The following is a 21,642-nucleotide window of genomic DNA, read 5'->3' as shown; positions in this document are numbered from 1 at the left end:
AAGCAAAATACATATACACTCAACATCTTTGTAACATAGATGCATATCCCACCACATGTTCAACTTCATTGAAACCAGCATAAAAAAATCTGAAAGTCTGCCTCATTTTATTGCAATAGCACCAAAACCGTTCATAATAGATACAAAAAAAGTAATGATTTCTTTACAAATTAATATCTACTAACATTTTTTATTTGTTTTCAAATTTGCTTTAAATATAATTCATGATTTCCACATACAGCCATTAATGGGATGTCAGTTTACATACTCCAATTGTCAAAATATAAACCCTTTAATTTCACAATTCTATTTCAAAAGAGCGATGCATCTAAGGACATTCAAAACTTTTTAACTGCTTAGGAAACCGATACCTGGCTCTAAAGTTTACGAAAAATATCAATCTATTAAGTATGTTAATCAATGCGAATAAAAACTGAGCCTGTTTTGCATTATTTTCCTGAAAAAAATTGCAAATCTGACATAAAATCGATTGTGCTGAACATGACTCTTTTAATGCTCTCGATAAAAACATGTTGTATTGCAATACAACACTGAGAAAATATGGTGCCGTGAAGAGAGATCGGTCGTTTCGTTGACTGAACCTCACAGACCAGAACACGCCAACCAATTTCATTCACTTGGCTCATTTCTTTTTGGTAACCCAAACCGCGTCTGTGTTGTTTACTAGGTCTCCGGCTTCACTGGCGTGGTGTCTGAATTGTTGACGCAGTCGTCTGGCATGACACATTTCCATAAGCCATAGGTTTTACCAACAGTGGTTTGCCATAGTCGCAATGTACCGTCTTCGCTTCCACTGGCATACAGCTCCCCGTCAGGCGAAAAGCGCACACAATGGACTGGACCAAAGTGGCCTTTAAACGACTCTACAAAATAGAATAAGCCAATAATTAGGACTATTCCTTGGATTATTGCATCCAAATTAAATCTTACGAAGGAAGTGAAGGTGGGATCGACATTGTTAAAGACAGGGCGAGAAAGGGATAGCTGGAGGAGAAAGAAAGGGGTGGGGGGTTGGGAGGAGGGAGATGTGGGATGAGGAAGAGAGGAGAGGGAAGGCTGGGGAAGAGAGGGGGGATAAAGAGGAGGATATGGGGTGGGGGGAGGCAGATGCGGCCCATTTCCTTAGATGCACTTAACACCAAAACAAACATGTCATAATGTTCCGCTGGCAGAAATGATTTATTATTTATTCATTATTCATCATGTACATGTAGCAGCAATGGTGTAATAAATTGAACAAGAAAATAAATGCACACAGATACAAGATTCATTGAATTGAGGGGATTCATTTCAATGGTCATGATCTTTGACCCCAAATCTTGGATAGTTTATAAAGTTTGACAATCCACTGTAGGGAACAATGTCAAGTTTGATGAGACCCAAAATGCAACGTTTTTCTTTAAATCTTGTCTACAGGTCAATTTGCACTAGGCTATTGTTTTAGTTAACTAGGAGACTACGTTTTACATAAATATTTGTCATGGAACAAAATACGTGTACAATTTCTATACCATATTGTAAAATGATGCATTGTTGTAAGTATACTCAAAGTGGAAACAGTGAAACAAGTCCAATGCTACGTCATCAAACTTAACATCAGCACGGGGTAAATCTAGGATATCACAGGTATAAGTCAATTTCCCCCAAATGTTGTCCTTTCTTCAAAGAAAAATAAATCACTAAATCCATTTGATCTGACATAATCACTCTGATGTGTTGGGGAAATACATGTAGTTTCATGTTTTGTTTCTTATGATTAACGTTATCCATAATTCTATGTGATTCTGTATCTCCATGGATTGTCAACTCATCCCGCCTTATCTACCTTTAGATTAAGGAGGTATGCTACACCACAGAAATTGGATGTAGATGAATAGTGGAGGATATGTACAACAATATTTTGAAGTTGAAAATTTTCAAATTTACTTTATTTTGTCAAAAAGAAGGTAATCTGAAAAAAATTTAAAACCCCTCCTGGACTCCAACCTGCGACCTACAGTTCAGCAGTCGGTATTCTTACCTACTGAGCTACTTGGCTAGGTATTTAAATGGAAAAGAAAGTCAAATATTGCTGATATTGATTTTTTCATCCATCATTTTAAAGGAAGTCAGCCATTATGACGATGTATAGTACTACCTTATAAGGCGACAACAGATTTATTTCCTTTACGTAACAGATGTAAAACAGCAGCATAAAAATGGGAAACAGGCCTGTGATTTGTATATGGAAAAACCTGTTACCACGTCACCCTTTTCCTGTACACGGACCTGTAGCTGGCATTGTTTAGCATATTTTAAAATATGTGTTTATCTTAATTAATTGCTTTTAGAAAGAAAATATTCAAGTGTAGCAAATTCTTAAAGACGTGTGCTACTGAGGTTTGCACAACAACTTGTGTACCAGATGTTTTAAACAATGAAGTGTGTTTTCCGGTCAGTATTGGAGACATGACAAACATCAGCGTCAAGTAATTTTCCTTACAATGCTAGAAACCATCACCTCCCCTGATAATGACAAGAAAATCAAATTTCATTGCGTGGACCCCGAGGTGAGATTCACGTGCAGAAAACATATACAAGAGAGGTTAAACCGGATGCTACAGGAAAAAGTCAGCTTGCGCATGCACAAGTGTACATGGAGTCAAGGGAACACCGCTCGGCCTTCTCTGTCATGTGGAGAGAAAAACGAGTTACATCTTTTCGATTTCACGGAAAAGACCGATCAATGTTGAGACCTTTATTCAGATTTAGATTGGAACCTACATATGTAACAAGGTACATGTAGCACCGTGCGCATCATTCTTTCATCAGAGGGCGCGTTACCCAAGCTTTGAGTAGCACACGGAACTCTGGGTAAAGAATGCGTGCGCATAGATAAAAAGCCAGCTTGCAAACACACATATACATGTTTATCGAAATCAGCAATGTTTCACCAACAATTGTCAAGAACATTTTCACAACAACAACAAAAATCTTTATGGTTTATGAAAAAGTTTTAGTGTTCTTAATAATAAACATTGAATGTTACGAGTTTAATCTATTCATTTATACACTGAATGTTATGAATTTAATCTATTCATTTATACACTGAATGTTATGAATTTATAAATCTATTCATTTATACATTGAATGTGACGAGTCTAATCTATTCATTTATACACTGAATGTTACGAGTTTAATCTATTCACTTATACATTGAATGTTATGAGTTTAATCTATTCATTTATACATTGAATGTTACGAGTCTAATCTATTCATTTATACACTGAATATTAGGAGTCTAATCTATTCATTTATACATTGAATGTTATGATTCTAATCTATTCATTTATACATTGAATGTTATGAGTCTAATCTATTCATTTATACATTGGATGTTAGGAGTCTATTCATTTATACATTGAATGTTATGAATTTAATCTATTCATTTATACACTGAATGTTACGAGTCTAATCTATTCATTTATACATTGGATGTTACGAGTCTATTCATTTATACATTGAATGTTACGAGTCTATTCATTTATACATTGGATGTTACGAGTCTATTCATTTATACATTGCATGTTTTGAGTCTAATCTATTCATTTATACATTGGATGTTAGGAGTCTAATCTATTCATTTATACATTGAATGTTATGAGTCTATTCATTTATACATTGAATGTTACGAGTCTAATCTATTCATTTATACATTGAATGTTTTGAGTCTAATCTATTCATTTATACATTGAATGTTACAAGTCTAATCTATTCATTTATACATTGGATGTTAGGAGTCTAATCATTTATACATTGAATGTTACAAGTCTAATCTATTCATTTATACATTGGATATTACGAGTCTAATCTATTCATTTATACGTAAGTTACATAGTTACATAACCACATCAGCTAATTAGCAAACAAAGGAAGTGATATATTGTCGTTTATAACTTAAAATGGACACCAGTTGTGAAGTTGCACTGATCAATTGAAATGAAAGCATTAATATTTTGTTACTAGATTTATATCATTGGGTCGAGGTATTTTGTCGCCAGATTTACATGTATATCATTGGATTAAGGAATAAAACTCGAACGTTATTATCTAAACCCGAACATATGCCCTGTTGAAGATTTAAAAAAAAAAATCTGTTTTCAAATACATGTATATCAAATATCAACCTAGAATATTGATTTAAGTCTCTGTTAGAAACACATGCATATGGTCCATGTATTGCAGTCCTTCTCTAAAGAACAGCACCTTTATTTCTGTTTATGTTTTTGGTTAAAATGATCCAGGCCTAGATGTTATGAAATGTTCTGATTACGAACTCCGTACTAAAGCCCATAGTCCGTGATCTGAAGCCCAAGAATCTCACATCAGAGATTTTTCAAAATTTACAAAATACGGAAATGTTCCAGACTTTCTCTCCTACTTAGTATGTAATTTGTCATAAACATCGATAATTGAAATTTATATGATCATAGTTCTACCGACTTTCATACTCATGAGCAAATAGATATACCATAAACATTCTTCCTGTGACGCTAGTGGTGTGAAAAACGTCAGAACTTTGACGTCATAAAAACAGATAGTGTTAATGATGTGTGTCTTCACTTCAAATAAAACAAGAGACCAACGGGTTGCATCACACACCTGATAAACTATATTTCACATGAATACAATTGTGATGTTTAGATCTCTTGTGCATTTTAATAACAAGAGGCCCAAGGGTCACATCGCTCACCTGAGTCACCTTGGCTCACATTTAAAGATTTCCCCTATATATTTGTATGCAAAACTTTGATTCCCCCCTTGTGACCCCATCCTACCCCCGGGGCCATGATTGTAACAAACTGAAACCTGAAATATGTCAGAAAGCTTTCATGTAAATCTCAGCTTTTCTGCCTCAGTGGTTCTTGAGAAGATTTAAAAAAAAATTTCCTGATATATTTGTATGTAATTATGTCAGGAAGCTTTCATGTAAATCTCAGCTTTTCTGCCTCAGTGGTTCTTGAGAAGAAGATTTTTAAAGATTTTTCCTATATATTTGCAGAGCTCCAGATAAGGTGCGTATCAGCGTAAATACTTATTAAATTTTAACAAATACGCATTTAAGTTGAAAATCATGCGTACAATTACGCATTAGCGAATGTAGATACGCTTTACACTCCCAAAGTAATGCGTATTAGTCCGCGTATTTGTGATTCATGTAGTATGATATAAATATGAATTATCTATTCATATAAATTGAGGTTAGCCCAGGGCTTGATCATACATGATATTTAGCGCTATGAAACATGTTTTGATGACAATCACAATTTTGAAAAATTGGAAGAGTTAACTCAAAACACTATCATATAGGCCTACTTGTTATACTTTCTTTCTTAAAGAGTTAGTGTATGGTTGAAAGTACATAAAAAAAACTTATATTATCAATCGTGGACGAATGATATACAGAATTGGATCATAATCATGTGACTGAGTGTCTGACATATTCAAATTTAATGCATCAATGATAAATATCAAATTCCCAACAACAATGAATAGTTTTAATAAAAAGAACTGCAAAGGATTTTCCCCGTAAATAGCTGGAGCGGCCTTTTAGTATAAAGTTAAAGTTTAACAGAAGTATCGTTTATCTGGTGACATCTTCTGTGCAAAACAGCAAAGATAATCAGTAAATTAACAAAATACACTTTTGAATCTTTCTGAAAAGCAAAGTACTCATTGATTTGAAAATCAGGGGGTAAATACTCTTTCTGGTAAAAAATTATCTGGAGCTCTGTATTTGTATGTAAAACTTTGATCCCCTATTGTGGCCCCATCCAACCCCCCGGGGCCATGATTTGAAGAAAAAAAACTTGAATCTGCACTATGTCAGGAAGCTTTCATGTAAATTTCAGCTTTTCTGGCCCAGTGGTTCTTAAGAAAATTTTTTTCTATATATTTGTATGTAAAACTTTGATCCCCTATTGTGGCCCCATCATACCCCCAGGGGCCATGATTTGAACAAACTTGAATCTGCATTATGTCAGGAAGCTTTTATGTAAATCTCAGCTTTACTGGCTCAGTGGTTCTTGAGAAGAAGATTTTCAAAGATTTTTCCTATATATTTGCATGTAAAATTTTGATCCCCTATTGTGGCCTCATCCAACCCCCAGGGGCCATGATTTGAACAAACATGAATCTGCACTATGTCAGGAAGCTTTCATGTAAATTTCAGCTTTTCTGGCCCAGTGGTTTTTGAGAAGAAGATTTTTAAATGACCCAACCTTATTTTTGCATTGTTGTGATTATCTCCCCTTTGAAATGGACATGCCCCTTCATTTGAACAAAACCCAAGGATGCTTTGTGGCAAGTGTGGTTGAAATTGGCCCAGCGGTTCTTGAGAAGAAGTCGAAAATGTGAAAAGTTTATGATGCCGACGACAGACAACAGACAAATTTTGATCAGAAATTAAAGCTCACTTGAGCCTTTGGTTCAGGTAAGCCAAAAAATTGGAAAATCTATTAATAATCAGCTATTTTTGTACGATCGGGCATATATCATGTCTTACATGTAATACATATACCATTAAATATTAAAATTTTGATCTCTTTTAATATACATGCAACTAATCAGATGAACTGTATTACAAATCAGTATGCTTTATACTATAAGTATATAGATCTCACACAATAAAGAAACACAGAGAATTAGACAGAGTGCAAGAATTAATAAGACAACCATGAAGCTAAGTTTTACAATTTTTGTTTGAATAATTCAACTGCACTAAAACTGAATACGTATCTACTTATTCGATAACCAAATGTCAAACAGAAAAGTCAGGAATAATTCAATAGATAGTCAAATAAATCTCGTAAAAGTCACTCAACTATTACGAAACTTGAACTTTATATGTTAACACACATTAGTAAATCACATTCCTAAATCAAAGCATGGTGCAAAAAGTCATGAAAACTAAGTTGTGACAGGACAGACAGACGGACAGACAGAGTGCAAATTGGCAGCCCCCTTCCCATGCAGGGGATAAAAACAAAAATCCATTACATGTACATGTATGTACAATAAATGTTGGCCAATAGAAATAAGTATTGAACTACTGTCCCTACAGTCATACTAGCGCCTTGCACAGTTTTGTTTAAAAAACAAAAAAAAAAACAAACACACACACACAAAACTGAGGATCTAAATTCATTGTAGCCCCCCTTAACTCCAATTGTCATGGTTTGAACAAACTTGAATGTTAACTATATAAGAATGCTTGCTTAGTTATTTAACAAACTATGCATCTGTTGTTATGGAAATTAATATAATTGCAAGAATAACTCGTCTGACTTGCTCAGATTCGCTGTCTCATTCATTACATACGATCTGTAAAGCTCACCTAGTTCTTCTCCTGTTTCATAATCAAACTTGTACATCTTGAAATCTTCGCCGCCACACACAAACACTTTCTTATTCTCGTGGAGAGATGCCGAGTTCACCTGTGTTGGGGCAATGTAATCCTTGATCTTCTCGTACCTGTATCATGCAAATAAAATAGGAATGAAAACATGAGTGCACTCAATCATTCACTTGGGATAAACACTGACAATTTTTTTTCATGATCGGGAATGTGTATCATTTATCAGTTACAAGTAAAACAAAAGCAAAATCCATGGTTATAAAAGCCAGACTAATTAAAGAATAAAAAGCATTTGCCAACCATATCAGGATCAGGGGCGCGTTTTACAAAAGAACTTACTACTTACAATAAACTTTACATACTGGAGTTTTCCAGTTTATTGCAAGATCATTCACTCCAAATGCAAATTATTATTTTAAGAAAATGTTGGAAATTAAGCATCAGAAATGTTTTAATTCATTCATTTAAAGTAATAACTTTGTACTACAATTTAAGAAAGTCATAAGCTGTTTTGTTAAATGGGCCCCAGACTGTTTAAAACAATAATTTGATCAATAATTAGATATTTTTTCCTGTAAATTTCATACAGAGTACTCAGGCTTTTATCGATCAATAACAGCCTCACCCTGCACTATAAATGTGTGGAGACTACCTAAACCCTATCATCTGCTTACATAACACAATGATCACAACTTCCCATCGCTCTACAAATAATGATGAACCACATTCCGTTCTCCATCTTCAATTGTTCTGTTGCCGATAAGAACAGTTCCATTAAAACTTTTCAGTATGCACATCCCAATCAAAAGTGCTCATTCCTGAATTGTTTTCCTGAACTGCTTATCATTCATTCAAGATCTATATTAAGAGACTATTGGTAATATATACAACCTTGGACAAATTTGAAGGTCAACTACTTATGACAGTCTAGACTGTAACCCCTTACCTATCAGCATTCCAGAAACTTGTACAGTTGCCATGGGTGATGACTAAAATTCGACCATCCTTTGACAGCTCTAAACTGCTGGGAATTCCCGCAAATTCCAATTTCTTGACTTCTTTCCCACTGACCGCATCCCACACTCTGTAATATAATCAGGACACTGACCAATGGGGCATCAAGCAACACAAAATTTTGTGGTTTATGCAGGAAAACAAGATAATTCCCTATAGAATTGTAAAATACTAGCAAATAATCATGAGACTACCACAGTAACCATAAATCAAAGAAAAGTCACCACAATCATGTGATACAATATTGTAGCATCTTTACCATTTAAATGCCCAGCATTTCCAATTTTGAATCATAAAATATATGTATGACTCTAAAGTGTGATGGTCGCTCCAAAGTGCGATGGTCATGCCACAGTGCGATGGTCTGCGCCAAAGTGCGATGGTTTGTTAATGTTACCGATGCCAAAGTGCGATGGTCACACCAAAGTCCGTTGGTGCGCGGTTCAGGAATGTTTATGATGTCACATCTGTGTCATTGTGACGTCATTCTTAACGTCTTTCAAAATAAAACCTAAGAAATGCAACGTCAGTTTGCCCCAATGAAGGTTCTCTCTGCTGCAGTTCTGACACCAATTCTTCGGGATGTATTGGAGGAAGGCACGGGTGATTAAGATTGTTATGGAGGACAGCAACCGTGAGGTTTACTTTGTTGGGGACTGTGAGAATGGCAAAGTACATTTGTGGTTGAACTATCAACTTCACCCAAACATTCTTTAATTAATGATCATTTATTACTTGTGATGTAAAGGTAATAAATTCTTGGGTATGTTATAATGTAAAACATGCCATACGATTTCATGTTGGAAAATTTTGTGTTTAATGATACGACAACTAAATGGTATTGAAATAAGTTCTTATTCTTATTTTTTGTGCATGGATTTTGCACTGATATTTTGGTGAAACAACACACGGATGGTACATTCTGTACCAAAACACTGTCATTTACAAACCAATGGACTTCGGCATATAAATATGGACAATCGGACTTTGTCGTGTCGACACCATGGCACTATGGCGCATTTGTCTCACACCATCCCACTTTGGTGTGTCAGACCATCTCACTTTGGCGCACGAGTGTGGACCATCGCACTTTGACATGTCATACCATCGGGGTTTCGCGCAGATCATCGCACTTTAGCGTAAACATCACACTTTGGAGTCCCATCGCACTTTGGAGTCCTATATATATATATATTTAGAGAGTTTCTGAATTCCAAAAATTTGTATCAGTCATTCGGATGCATGAATTTGGGTGTTCTAGTGGTTTGAAAGAAATTATATAAGTATTATAAAATAACTAGATTCTACCAAGAGTATTTAAATGCATTTTATCATTATCTATATGATGATTGCATTGCTATAACTGGAATGAAAATTGTTTTAACTTCAATGAAGTTTTATTTCAGTAAGACGGCTGAAATATTGCCAAAATGGTGTAAAACCGTAATCAATCAATCATCTGTTCTATTTCATTCTATTCTCACTCTTCTTCTGTTAACAATCTGACTCATACACTCCACTTTGAATTCTCCTGTCTGAAGTACTTAAAGTTTATTATTTTTTTCTCATTAGGACTACTAGATTTTGCTCAAAGCCTGTGATCAACTTCATCAGCCACATGCCTGCATTGACTTGTTAAAAAACATTCTTGAAATAAACAATGATTGTTTTCGGCCATTAAAGCACTTCAGAGATCACAATGAAAAGTGAAAAACTTTCTGAGTAAAACAAAATATTCCCAATTGTACCAAGCAGATTAACACTGGTCACATGGACATGTGGCATTTCTAATTTCATCAAACATTTTGGTTTTCTGCAGGGTTTGCCAGCGAGACTGAGGATTTTCAGGATGGTATAATATGAGACAACAGGCAAATTAAAAACAAATCTATCTAGTTGGATTATGTATCAGCTAGATTTCCCCGATAAGATACAGGATCTATGTTAATTACATCGGATATATTGCATTGAGTTCACTCATTTAACTTTTTCACTGAAAAGATACAAAAAACTACACAATGAAATTTTTGACATTTTCAATAATCAATAAAGCATTACATGTAGCTGTTCAATCAACAAAAATATTGAATATATTACTCTAAATCAAAGTTGCAATTAGCCAAAAATTGTCCTTTTCAGAATTTTTACATTATCATAAACTCGCCATCACTAAGAATTCTACATTGTATCTATGACAACAACATTGCAGGTTTGAGACTAGCGAACACATCATTGCCTGTTTTCATTTGTCACCTTTAGTTTGTGGGTATGGTTTGAAATAAATGAGCTAACACATCTGTTGTTCTACCAAAGTTGCAATGACTGCTGAACAAAGCTTGTGAGCAGCATTTTCAATATAATTCATTTGGCGGTTAAAATTTTCTGCACACTTAGCTTTTTCTAGCATTCATGAATAATTACACTTTATTATTATTATTGTTATGCACAATTACAATTTCAATCATAAAGCAAGTTGCTAATGTTTTAGTTCATTTTAACCTTCAATGCAGTAAGCATATTGATTACTAACATGAAGATATAACTTATAAAATTCAATTATCCAAACTCTTCATTTATCCGGAAGATTTCGCTAGGAACCAAAGTGTCCGGATTAACAAGACTTCACTGTATCGGTTTATCACTACACTCCTAAACATATCTAATGCCTCTTCTTCATTTATTACAAGCGTACAATCAGTAGTATTCCTAGAATATCAATATCATGAACATTTTTTTCTTTTGATAATACCTGACAGTCTTGTCGTCCGAGGCGCTGATGATCTGCTTGTCAAACTGGGCAAAGATGGCTGCTCTTATATTGTTCTCATGGCCACTAAAGGTTACTTTGGCGTCTACAAAATGAATTGAATCACATGAAACAGTCTCTGAACAAGCTGCTTGGTTGACATGGTTAAACACATTCAGGGAGAACTTTTATGCATACAGTATGATGAGGAAAGCACTACTCTGACCTATAAATAGAAGTGTGTATACTGTATAAATTACATGTATGCAATATTGCAGCATGTCCTCTGCTTACATTCATATTCACTACGTAACTGTTTTTAGATGAGAGTAAACCCATTAAGATAACATTCTTACAGAGTTTCATCATTAAATCACAAATAATATGAAAGTTTTCACTGAATGATCCTTGAAAACAATACACATCATCCATAAGTTGTGGAAACCCTTCATGTGAAGCTTTGTTGCTGTTTATACATGGTGACACCACTTCACGACCTCAGCTGACCAAGTCAGTGTGATAGACATGACCCGGACACCGTTTGAGTATGTATAACACAGAATTCCGGGAGGCCACAGTGAGTTACGTTTTCTTTGTACCCCACTCCCCCTTTCCCCTGGATGCATCAACTGACCAAGTTTGATAGTCCCATGGTTCCGTACATTGATTCAGAAAATACAGAATACCGACGTCCAGTGTATCAAAAACAACTCGGGCTTGTTCCTCATGAAATGTTCACATCAAAACATCAAAATAAGCATTATTGACTTCAGTCACGTTAAAAAAAAAATGATGAATTAGATATAAATAATTTCATTACATTTTTTTTTTTTGGAATAACATAGCAGTGGTAAGCACTCGGGATTGTTGTTTTGATATTTAATGATTTGTTGCTTATCAAACTGACATTAATAATGCATTAAATATAATGTCAAATATCTCAAGATGTACATCAAAAAGACATTTACAACAGTAGTATGCACATATATAAGTCATAGTTAAAATTGTTATCCTCCCTCCCAAGAAAATGTCATACATGTATATACCTTAATCAAAGAACAAGAACCGTAACTCCTGTGGATGAAAATTTTAAAGCTACACCAAAACATCCTTCTTTGTTGATCTAATGAATAAAACTTGAGTTTACAGAATTTTAAGCTTCACTTAATTTTTAACACATACCCGATTCTGGCTGGCTAAGATCAAATATCCTTAGAAGTTTCTCATTGCTTCCGGTCAGCAGCTGAGTACCTTCATCATTGAAGTCCACAGATTTAACAATATGTTTATGTGTGAACGAGTGTAGCTCCTCACCGCTCAAAGAGTCCCAGATTTTTCTGTGTGTATAAAGTTTAAATAGATATGTACAAAGACTCCTAGTATCAACTGTGTAGATAAAGTTTAAATAGAAATGTACAAAGAGTTCTACATTTTTCAGAGCATTTAAAATCAGTTAATTTAGAAATGTACACTTAATCATGCTAATGTTGAACATCATCCTTATAATCTTAGAGTTGGTAAAATAATACACAAAAACTACCAGATTTTTCGTCCTGTAGGTCACACTTGTCATGAATTTAGTAAAACTGCCAGACAAAACAAAGATTTTTTTCTGTAGTATGTCATCTTTCACCACCTCTGTTACTTAACAATCAATCAAATTATCGTTTTTAACAGAGGTTTAAGGTAATTCCCCAGACCATGTCAAATAACGTTAGAAACGTTATTCGCGAGTCACGAACGTTATCACACATTCAACGAACCCGATGACATTTTGGTGAATTTTGTAGACTGTATTAGGACTGATTGTTTGAAAGCAAACAACAAAAATTTAGAATTAAAAAACAACAACATACGAATCGCAATAATACAAACAAGCCGGTTTTATACAAGACAACGCTCGGGAGAGAAAATACTTATAGTTATATACATCGCAAAGTCGTAAACTCTCCATACACATTGCGTTATGACACACAGTCGTTCAGTAATTCCTGTGAGATTTCTGCAAATATTACAGATTATGATGTTAAATCGTGTTGCCAACTTTCAATGTATCTATTGTAGGCCATTTGTTTTGTGTGATTTCTGATCATTAATGATGGGTAGAAATACCGAATCTCCTATTCAACAAATTGCTAATTTTTGTGTACTACATATAATCACAGTCACATATGTTTGTTATGTTTTCCCTATAGTTTATTTAAACCTGAAAGCATAAGATCGATGTTGTCATGATTTTAATAAAATATATGCAGAATCTAAAGACATACTGACATTATAACCCCCCCCCCCCCCCCCCCCCCCCCTGCAAATCATAGTTTTTATATTTATTTACATGACAAAAATCGCTTTCGATGCCCTCCGAATTCATAATAAATGTGCATATACATGTACAATGTATGTGCATATCTCTGTTGTGTCTAATGATTTCTGGGTGTTCGATTTAGAACATACGCTGACAGATAGGCCCTATCTAGACTAGGCCTAGGTGTCATATGTTTGTGTTCTTGTACTAAAGTATGGATCATGGGTGTTGTAATGTAATTTTCTTTCATCTAAAACACTTTTCTGGCCGGACATGACCTTTACTGATGTTTTGATTAAAACGACTCGGAATGTTCGCGGTAGTTACATGTCGTTAAGACTCGCATCGCATGGCTGTATCGTATTGTCAAAAATACCAGGAACTAAAAATTACCAAGGGGGCGGGGAATGCAGAATTCGGGTGTTTTAAAATATTCGAATTTCCCAAAATTTGTACCTTGACCATAGGTTAGCATTCTCTGAATGAGCGTTAAAATGTAAAAATCATGCTGATCTACATTCCTTTGTTCCAACTAGATCTGGCGACATAATTCTATTTTTTCATCTATTGTGACGTCATGTCAGTGTTCATGTGACATAGGCTATGGATTTAGTAAGCTCCATAGCAAAGTTAGGATTTTTCTAACTTCAAGCCCGATCCGTAAAGCTTACGGCAATCAATGAAAGTGGTTTTTAGCTATTTGAAGCTTTAATGTTTTAAACTGTTTTTCAAAAACCACCTTGCAATATTTCTTGAAATGATAATTTAGTAATGTAAATGATGAATGCAACATGTTTGCAGAGATAGGAATTTTAGACACCATTTTCCAATGTGCGTTTTTTCAAGGTTTTTACCATAGATGGGGCCGTTGGGCTCTCAAATTATCCGATACCCTATCTACCTCTTATGTCAAATGATTGCTGGAGTGTAAAGGTAAAACATATTGAAATGTTTCGAAAATCTTAAGGTTTTTGAAAGCACAATTTTCTGGATATGGTAGGCTATGATTAGTCAAAATTTTACTACTATACGTGCATTTCATCACCTTGAAACCAAGAACATGGTTCAGTAGATGAAAAATTATTGAAAACAGTCAAATGCAATACATTTTCTTAAAATCATATGAAAGAAACATATTTCTATCGTTTAAATAAAGACAGTGCCTTAAAATGTATGTATATTAACACTGCTTGTTTTAAAGTGATGTGTTCTATTTTTAGAAGTGGCTGTACTCTTTGAAAGGCCGCTAAACATATTTTTCTTCGGGAATTTGGTCAATACACATCGACAAAATACATGCAAATTTTGATAGAAATCTGTAGGTTTTTCAATACTAAGATGTGGTATGGGGAATTACCTTAATTTTGCTTGTAACTTGTTACCCCACCTTCGACTAATACACAGTGAAATCAAATGCGATTAGCTTACTTAGCATTCAATGATGGTCTATTACTAATATCCAGTCAGTGTAATAATTCATATTTATACATGGTTATCTTACGAATTACCTTTCTTGCATGTGTCAATATCAAATTATGTAAAATGAATATGCCCATCATCATGATCAAAGGGATATGGACACGATTTTTGTGGGGGGGAAAAATATTCAGATATGTGTAAAACATAGCAACAAACCTATTTTTAAAGATTCATTTGAGACATCTAAATGTTTCATTTTCAAAACAAGGTGCAAGCCCTGTTTATATTTACATGTTACAGGACTCAACTATCGACATGGCGTCGAAGTTGAAGGCTTCAGTGAAATAGAGCTTTTACAACGAAAATTTTCAGCTTACTCCCTAAGTATAATTTATCATTAATCGATGTTGAAATGTTGAATGCTTTTGACATAATATTTATAAGTTTTGGTAATGGTAATCATATCACATTGTCAATCAAAAATTTATATCATCATTACTTCATTAGCTGTTTTTGTGCAGGTTTAATCTCCTATTCTAATCAATGCATCTGTTTTCTCATCTGCATTTGGATTGCGTAATGCACTAAAGTTAGTTGAATGAGTTAAACCAGATTTACGTTTTACAAAACAAAAAGCTTTTGATTGTGAAGTCATAATAGAATGACATAAAAACACAACGTCAAGCATAAATATTTTAAGACAAATTTCAAACAAGAGGCCCATGGGCCACATCCCTCACCAGAGTAACCATGGCCCACATCTCAAGATTTTCCATATATACTCGTATGTAAAACTTTGGTCCCTATTGTGGCCCCAATCAACCCCCGGGAGCCATGATTTTAACAAACTTGAATCTGCACTATGTCAGGAAGCTTTCATGTAAATCTCAGTTCTTCTGGCTCAGAGGTTCTAGAGAGGATTGTTAAAGATTTTCCCTATTTATTCCCATGCAGAACTATTGTTGCCCCAACCTACCCCCGGGGCCATGATTTGAACAAACTTGAATCTGCACTATGTCAGAAGTAAATTTCAGCTCCTTTGGTCTAGCGGTTCTTGTTGAGATTTTTAAATGGCCCCACCCTACTTTTGCATTTTTGTGATTATCTCCCCTTTGATGGGGGCATGGTCCTTCATTTGAACGAACTTGAAAGCCGAGGATGCTTTGTGGCAAGTGTGGTTGAAATTGGCCCAGTGGTTCTGGAGAAGATGAAAATGTGAAAAATTTATGTCAATGACAGACAACAGACAAATTTTGATCTGGAAAGCTTACTTGAGCCTTCGGGCTCAGGTGAGCTAATAACAAAAAACGCAAACTCAAAGACATACATTTTAAACAAAGAAATGCACTAGAATGGTAATAACTATCTTCTCATTTGTTATTTGCTACCATTAATGCCGATTTGATGATCACAAGTGTCCATTTTAACCAGCTCCCTTAATGCATTGCTAATGAAACTCAAGTTTATGAATTTCAAATTCAATTGTTGCAAATAACAAATGAGAACATTGATAAATAGTTATCTTGTAACAATTAACAAACGAGAGAATTTATTACGCGGAGAAGTCTGCAGCTCCCGTGGCCGCTCGAGTGCCGTCTGTGTTTATCGTGGCTCCCCACACTGCCCCTTTGTGGCCTTTGAATGTTCCAATCCAGTCCCCTGTATCACCCTGTCGAAGCATTGGGTTCCCATCTACAATCACAAAACATGTTATACAAGAGACATAAATAATATTTATGGCTCTGCAGGGTTTGACACTAAGGCACGTCTGACCGACCAAGTCTACTAGATGATAGTTCCGGTCGGGTATATTGTCGATTTACTAGTCTGACTGGTCGTGTTGACAAAATAAACAAGAAACTTTACTATAAACAATAAGATATTTTATTCTTAACTAAAAAAAATCACTGTGAAGAGTTAACAAGCAACATTGAACCGCGTGATGACATAATCTCTATTTTTAGTTCTAATAAATAGTCGCTGTCGGAAGTGATGTTTTACGAAATTTACTCGATGTTAATGTGTGTAAAGTTATGTTGCGGATAAAGAGATATAAACTGAATTTATTTTCATTTGAAAAAAAACCAGTTTATCTTAATTGGAGATAAGAAAGCATCTATAAAATTAATAAATTACATCGTAAACAGCCATTTTTCGGTGTTGACACATGTGAAGAAATGTCTCTATATTCAAATACGACTTTTCGTCCTCTAGGAAAGATGTCACGAGAGATTCAGAAAAAAAAGGAATAGGTTGGGAAGAAACAAAGCAGGGCTTATGAAATAGAAATAAAATGAAATAGAAATTTTTAAAAAAAGCGGTTGAGGGCATTTTATTCTAATAAATTGACTAAAAAATTTCTGTGCCGGGTAGAATTTAAAGAAACAGAAAATGCGTTTGAAAATAAAAACATCAAATTGAATGACGAGACTGAAGATTTTTTTGAAACAATTAAATACGATTTAGTTGAAAGTTAACGTTGGTCATTTTAATTAAGTATCCAAATATGGAGAAACAATCAATGGGTTTTTTTTCTGGAAAGTTGGTCAGGGCTAGTGGTCTAGTAAAAATCATTTGAAGTAGCCCGACTGGTCTAGTGCTCAAAAAAGTAAATGTCAAACCCTGCTCTGGTTATATTCAAGCAGTAGGCTTATTGGTAGCAATGCATGAGCCTTCACGGATGACATTTTGGCCCATTGACACTTCGGCCCAAAAAATTGGACACTTCGGCCTAAATTTTTGAGACACTTCGGCCCAAAGACATTTTGGCCCAAGACACTTCGGCCCTCATTTTTTTGGTATGAGACACTTCGGCCCATATTTTTCATTTTGCTAACATCACCCATATTATTGCGTTTCCACATCATTATAGTAAATTGACACTTCGGCCCAGTGATATTTCAGCCCAATGACACTTCGGTCCAAATGTTTAATAATGCCATTCATGGGTCAATTCCTTTGGTTTTTATATTTCGTCACTTCGGTCCAGACGTTTCGAGAAATTTTTGAGACACTTCGGCCCAATTTTTTAAAACTGAGACATGTCGGTCCATTATACATTTTATTATTCTGCTTTATATATCACACACGTTTCTTTTTAAAACAACATCATAGTATATTAACACTTCAGCCCATTTTTTAAAAAGACGATCACTGACACATAATTAAATAGTTTCTAGTGTTTGGCATAAGCCATCTATATGTAAACAAAATCAAGACACGGGCCTTGTTTACGTAACGATGAATTTTGAGTATGGTATCTTGCTTGTAACTCAACAGCTACATTAAATTCTAACTTTGGCTGACCATTAAAAATACTTTAGTTAAGCATTGTAAACAGTAGAAATGGAAAAATAGGGTTTGAAAATTTTCAGCTCAAATCGTGTCCATGACCTTTTAACAAACGATTCACTGCTAACAACACACTCATTGGATACCTCCCTATTTGCTGGGGTGTCCTATATTTTATTATTTTCTCTCTGGGACTTGCGCGTTATTTGACGCCTTCATTGTTCCCCATCTTTATTTTATCCATTCATACATACTGAATGACACTCACTTACAAAACTAATATATATCATAAGACATCATCCAGGGAAGTAATCTTCCTTGTCAAATTTATAAAGTTATATAAAACCTTTGACGGTTTGTCATCTCTCTGTAATAATAGTTTTGCCCAGTAACCCAACATTCTGGTTTTGAATATTTTTAGGTATATAAATAACTTGTCTTCGAGTTCTTGACCTATTACAGACAGTCCTGTAATATTTTTGTCAATGAAAAACTTTTCTAAATCGTTCAAATAAATGACAAAAAGAAACGGATACAAAATAATATTTCCCATTAATCACTCGTTTGGTAAATATAATATAATATTGAATATTTTCACATATGAACTTACTAGTTTATCAATTTTCAATAGCTTTCTTGACTTCGTCATCAGTAATTTTTGCATTTATAATATCATCAACATGTTCACGTTCCTTTACATCAACATGCGGGAACTCCCCTCCACCATAATCGACTTCATTCAGATCTCTAAAGTATTTAAAAAGAGTATTTATATCTACACTTTGTCTTGTGATTACCATTGATTATTTCCAAAATTCTCTTCGATTATAGATTTTTAATTTATCAATTTTTTCCTTCATTTCGTTCCTTTGTTCCCTTATGGATTTATTAATTTTTTAAAAAATATATTTTCTAGTATATAATGATAACATGATGTCATTAGTTGTTAGGATCCTGACCACTATATTGCAACTTTATATCATTAGTGGATATTGTATCATTAATTAATGGTTACTACATTAATTCTTCATATATACCAAGTAATATTGGCGTTCTGTCAAAAGATAAAGATATTCTAAACTTGTATACAAGCCGCTCTTCAATATCATTCCAAATCTCCTTTACTAAATAACACTCAGCAAATAGATGTTCAATTGATTCAATTTCATTATTGCAGAAACAACATGTTGGGGATTCTTTAATCTTAAGTTCATATAGATATGAATTTGTGAGAACTATTCTATGTAAAATTTGGAACTGTAACCAATATAATGAAGAATTAAAATCAAATTATATAAAATCCAAAGGAATTGACCCATGAATGTCATTATTTAACATTTGGGCCGAAGTGTCGTTGGGCCGAAATGTCACTGGGCCGAAGTGTCAATTTACAATAATGTTGTGGACACGCAATAATAATTGGTGATGTTATCAAAGTGAAAAATATGAGCCGAAGTGTCTCCTACCAAAAACATGAGGGCCGAAGTGACTTGGGCCGAAGTGTCCAACTTTTGGGCCGAAACGTCCGACTACCGCCTTCACTTGGGTCACTGGCAACTAGAAATCCACCAAACAGTTAGAAATAAACCCCTACATCAAAACATCCCACCCTTTTATCCATATATAATGTGTTTAAACATATAGGGGATGGCCTTTATTCTTTATCCTGGGATTTTTTTTTGGCATTTCATTGATAAAATTGTAGGTGTCTGTGCCTGGGTGTTGTTCAAATCTCTAATTTTTCTGCATACAACATAAATTAAAGACTTAAATTAAATAAATGAACATATCATTAACAATTACAACACTTAATAAACAGAAAAGGAAGCCCTTAACGTTACATCTTGTTTTATCATCATGATAGGAACACTGTTCGCTCTAGATATGTACCATAACTGAGGAAATTCGAAAAGGCATGAGCACCCATATTGTTACATAAATAGTACAAACCTGGGCAAATTATTTAGAAACAAACCTTTGCATGCACTTATCAAAAAGTAACCGAAAGGTGTGACATCACTGAAGGCCAACTGGACCACTGGACGCGTATGACCACTGCATGTCAACGGTGTTTGCCGCAATCCCGACATGTTGACGTCCAGCTGAACCTTCGGAATGTCTCTGAATATTATTCGAATACGATATAAAACGGAAAAAAATTGTTTTCGGAATTCTCCGGATAATTCTTTCACGAGACACTCTTTAAATAATGAATTTGATAAAACATATCAGAGATATTTAGGGGGGGGGGGGGGGGGGGGGGGTCACAGAAGCTATGATATAGTAGTTAGGGCTATACGAACCGTAGATGTCGGCTTAGATAACTCAGTGGTTATCTAATCAAAGTAATTAATTAAAAGAACACCTGCGACTAGTGATGTAGGGATCTCGGTTGAGATACGGCGTCAAGTTAATTAGTTTAAACAATATTTTATTATGTATAATACATAAAAGGATTGGACAACAGGCGTTGCCTATATAAGCCCTTTCCATGTTAATGTTAATCAGCCAAGTTAATTAATATAAAATCCAATTATCGAAGATATATTTCACCATTTGAAGATATCCATTCAATTATTGCGCGCAACAATTGAATTAGTGTGTGCAATAAATAAATTATATCTCTCATCAATTGAATTCATGCGCGCATACTGTGCGCAATTGTTTAATCAATGTGGGCACCAATGAGAGCAATATACTTGATTTGATGCGCGCATTATGATGAAAGCAATAATTCACTTCATGCGTGCATCAATTCAATTATTGCTCTCATGAATTCATGAGTGTATCGGCATGGTGGAATTATTGCTCGCAACATTTTAGTTTTGGAGCTCGGTATAAATGTTCGATCAATGACGATCTCTTTCATTCAATTTAAGATATCTTTATTTACATGTGTGGATGTATTCCTATGTATAAGGAATGAATGTGTGCATCAATTTTTTTTTTTTCGAAAAAGAGAGCAACACTTCAAATAGGGATATCTTTAATTTAATTGTAGACTGGACATTAACCCGTGCATGCAACTTAGAGTGGCGATAAGATATTTGTAGTGAATTTTGACGTAAAAATCAGACATTGGAGTTTTGAAGCAGTAGAAAGTACATATTTCATTAGAATTACACGGAGGTTGCTGATTGTTTCTTTTGATTGAATAATTCACAGATAAAATGTGCTTTCTTCATAAAAGCGAAAAAGTTTTGAAATTCCAATTAACCTATCCTTTCAAATTAAGACATATCTTCAAAATATTGACTATATCCCTAAATTTGAGGAATTAAAGATAGGTTGAATTCAACATGGTTCAATTCAGTTAGAAATAGGTCAACTTGTATTAGACCCATCTTTGATAGAATTCAACTCTTTCTTGATTCATACATATAGGGTACATGTAATAATTTGAAGATAGTTATTGAGTTTAGAAATATTTTATGTTTTGTAATATCTGAA

At 34.4% G+C, this 21,642-nt stretch overlaps 1 protein-coding gene across 1 annotated transcript; it reads right to left on the bottom strand.

Annotated features, from left to right (window-relative positions):
• Positions 1 to 90: 90 nt before the first annotated feature.
• LOC125673251 (serine-threonine kinase receptor-associated protein-like) lies at positions 91 to 20,316 on the bottom strand. Its single transcript, XM_048909744.2, has 7 exons — positions 20,168 to 20,316; positions 16,458 to 16,593; positions 12,360 to 12,514; positions 11,181 to 11,283; positions 8,364 to 8,501; positions 7,397 to 7,533; positions 91 to 884 (listed from the first exon to the last, which is right to left on the bottom strand). The coding sequence occupies exons 1-7, from the start codon at positions 20,280 to 20,282 to the stop codon at positions 685 to 687; spliced, it is 984 nt and encodes a 327-aa protein (XP_048765701.1). The 5' UTR covers positions 20,283 to 20,316; the 3' UTR covers positions 91 to 684.
• Positions 20,317 to 21,642: the final 1,326 nt, after the last annotated feature.

The sequence above is a fragment of the Ostrea edulis genome, chromosome 3, assembly GCF_947568905.1.
Source record: "Ostrea edulis chromosome 3, xbOstEdul1.1, whole genome shotgun sequence".
In the NCBI taxonomy this organism is placed as follows: Eukaryota; Metazoa; Mollusca; class Bivalvia; order Ostreida; family Ostreidae; genus Ostrea; species Ostrea edulis.
This window is presented reverse-complemented; position numbering and strand designations above follow the sequence as displayed.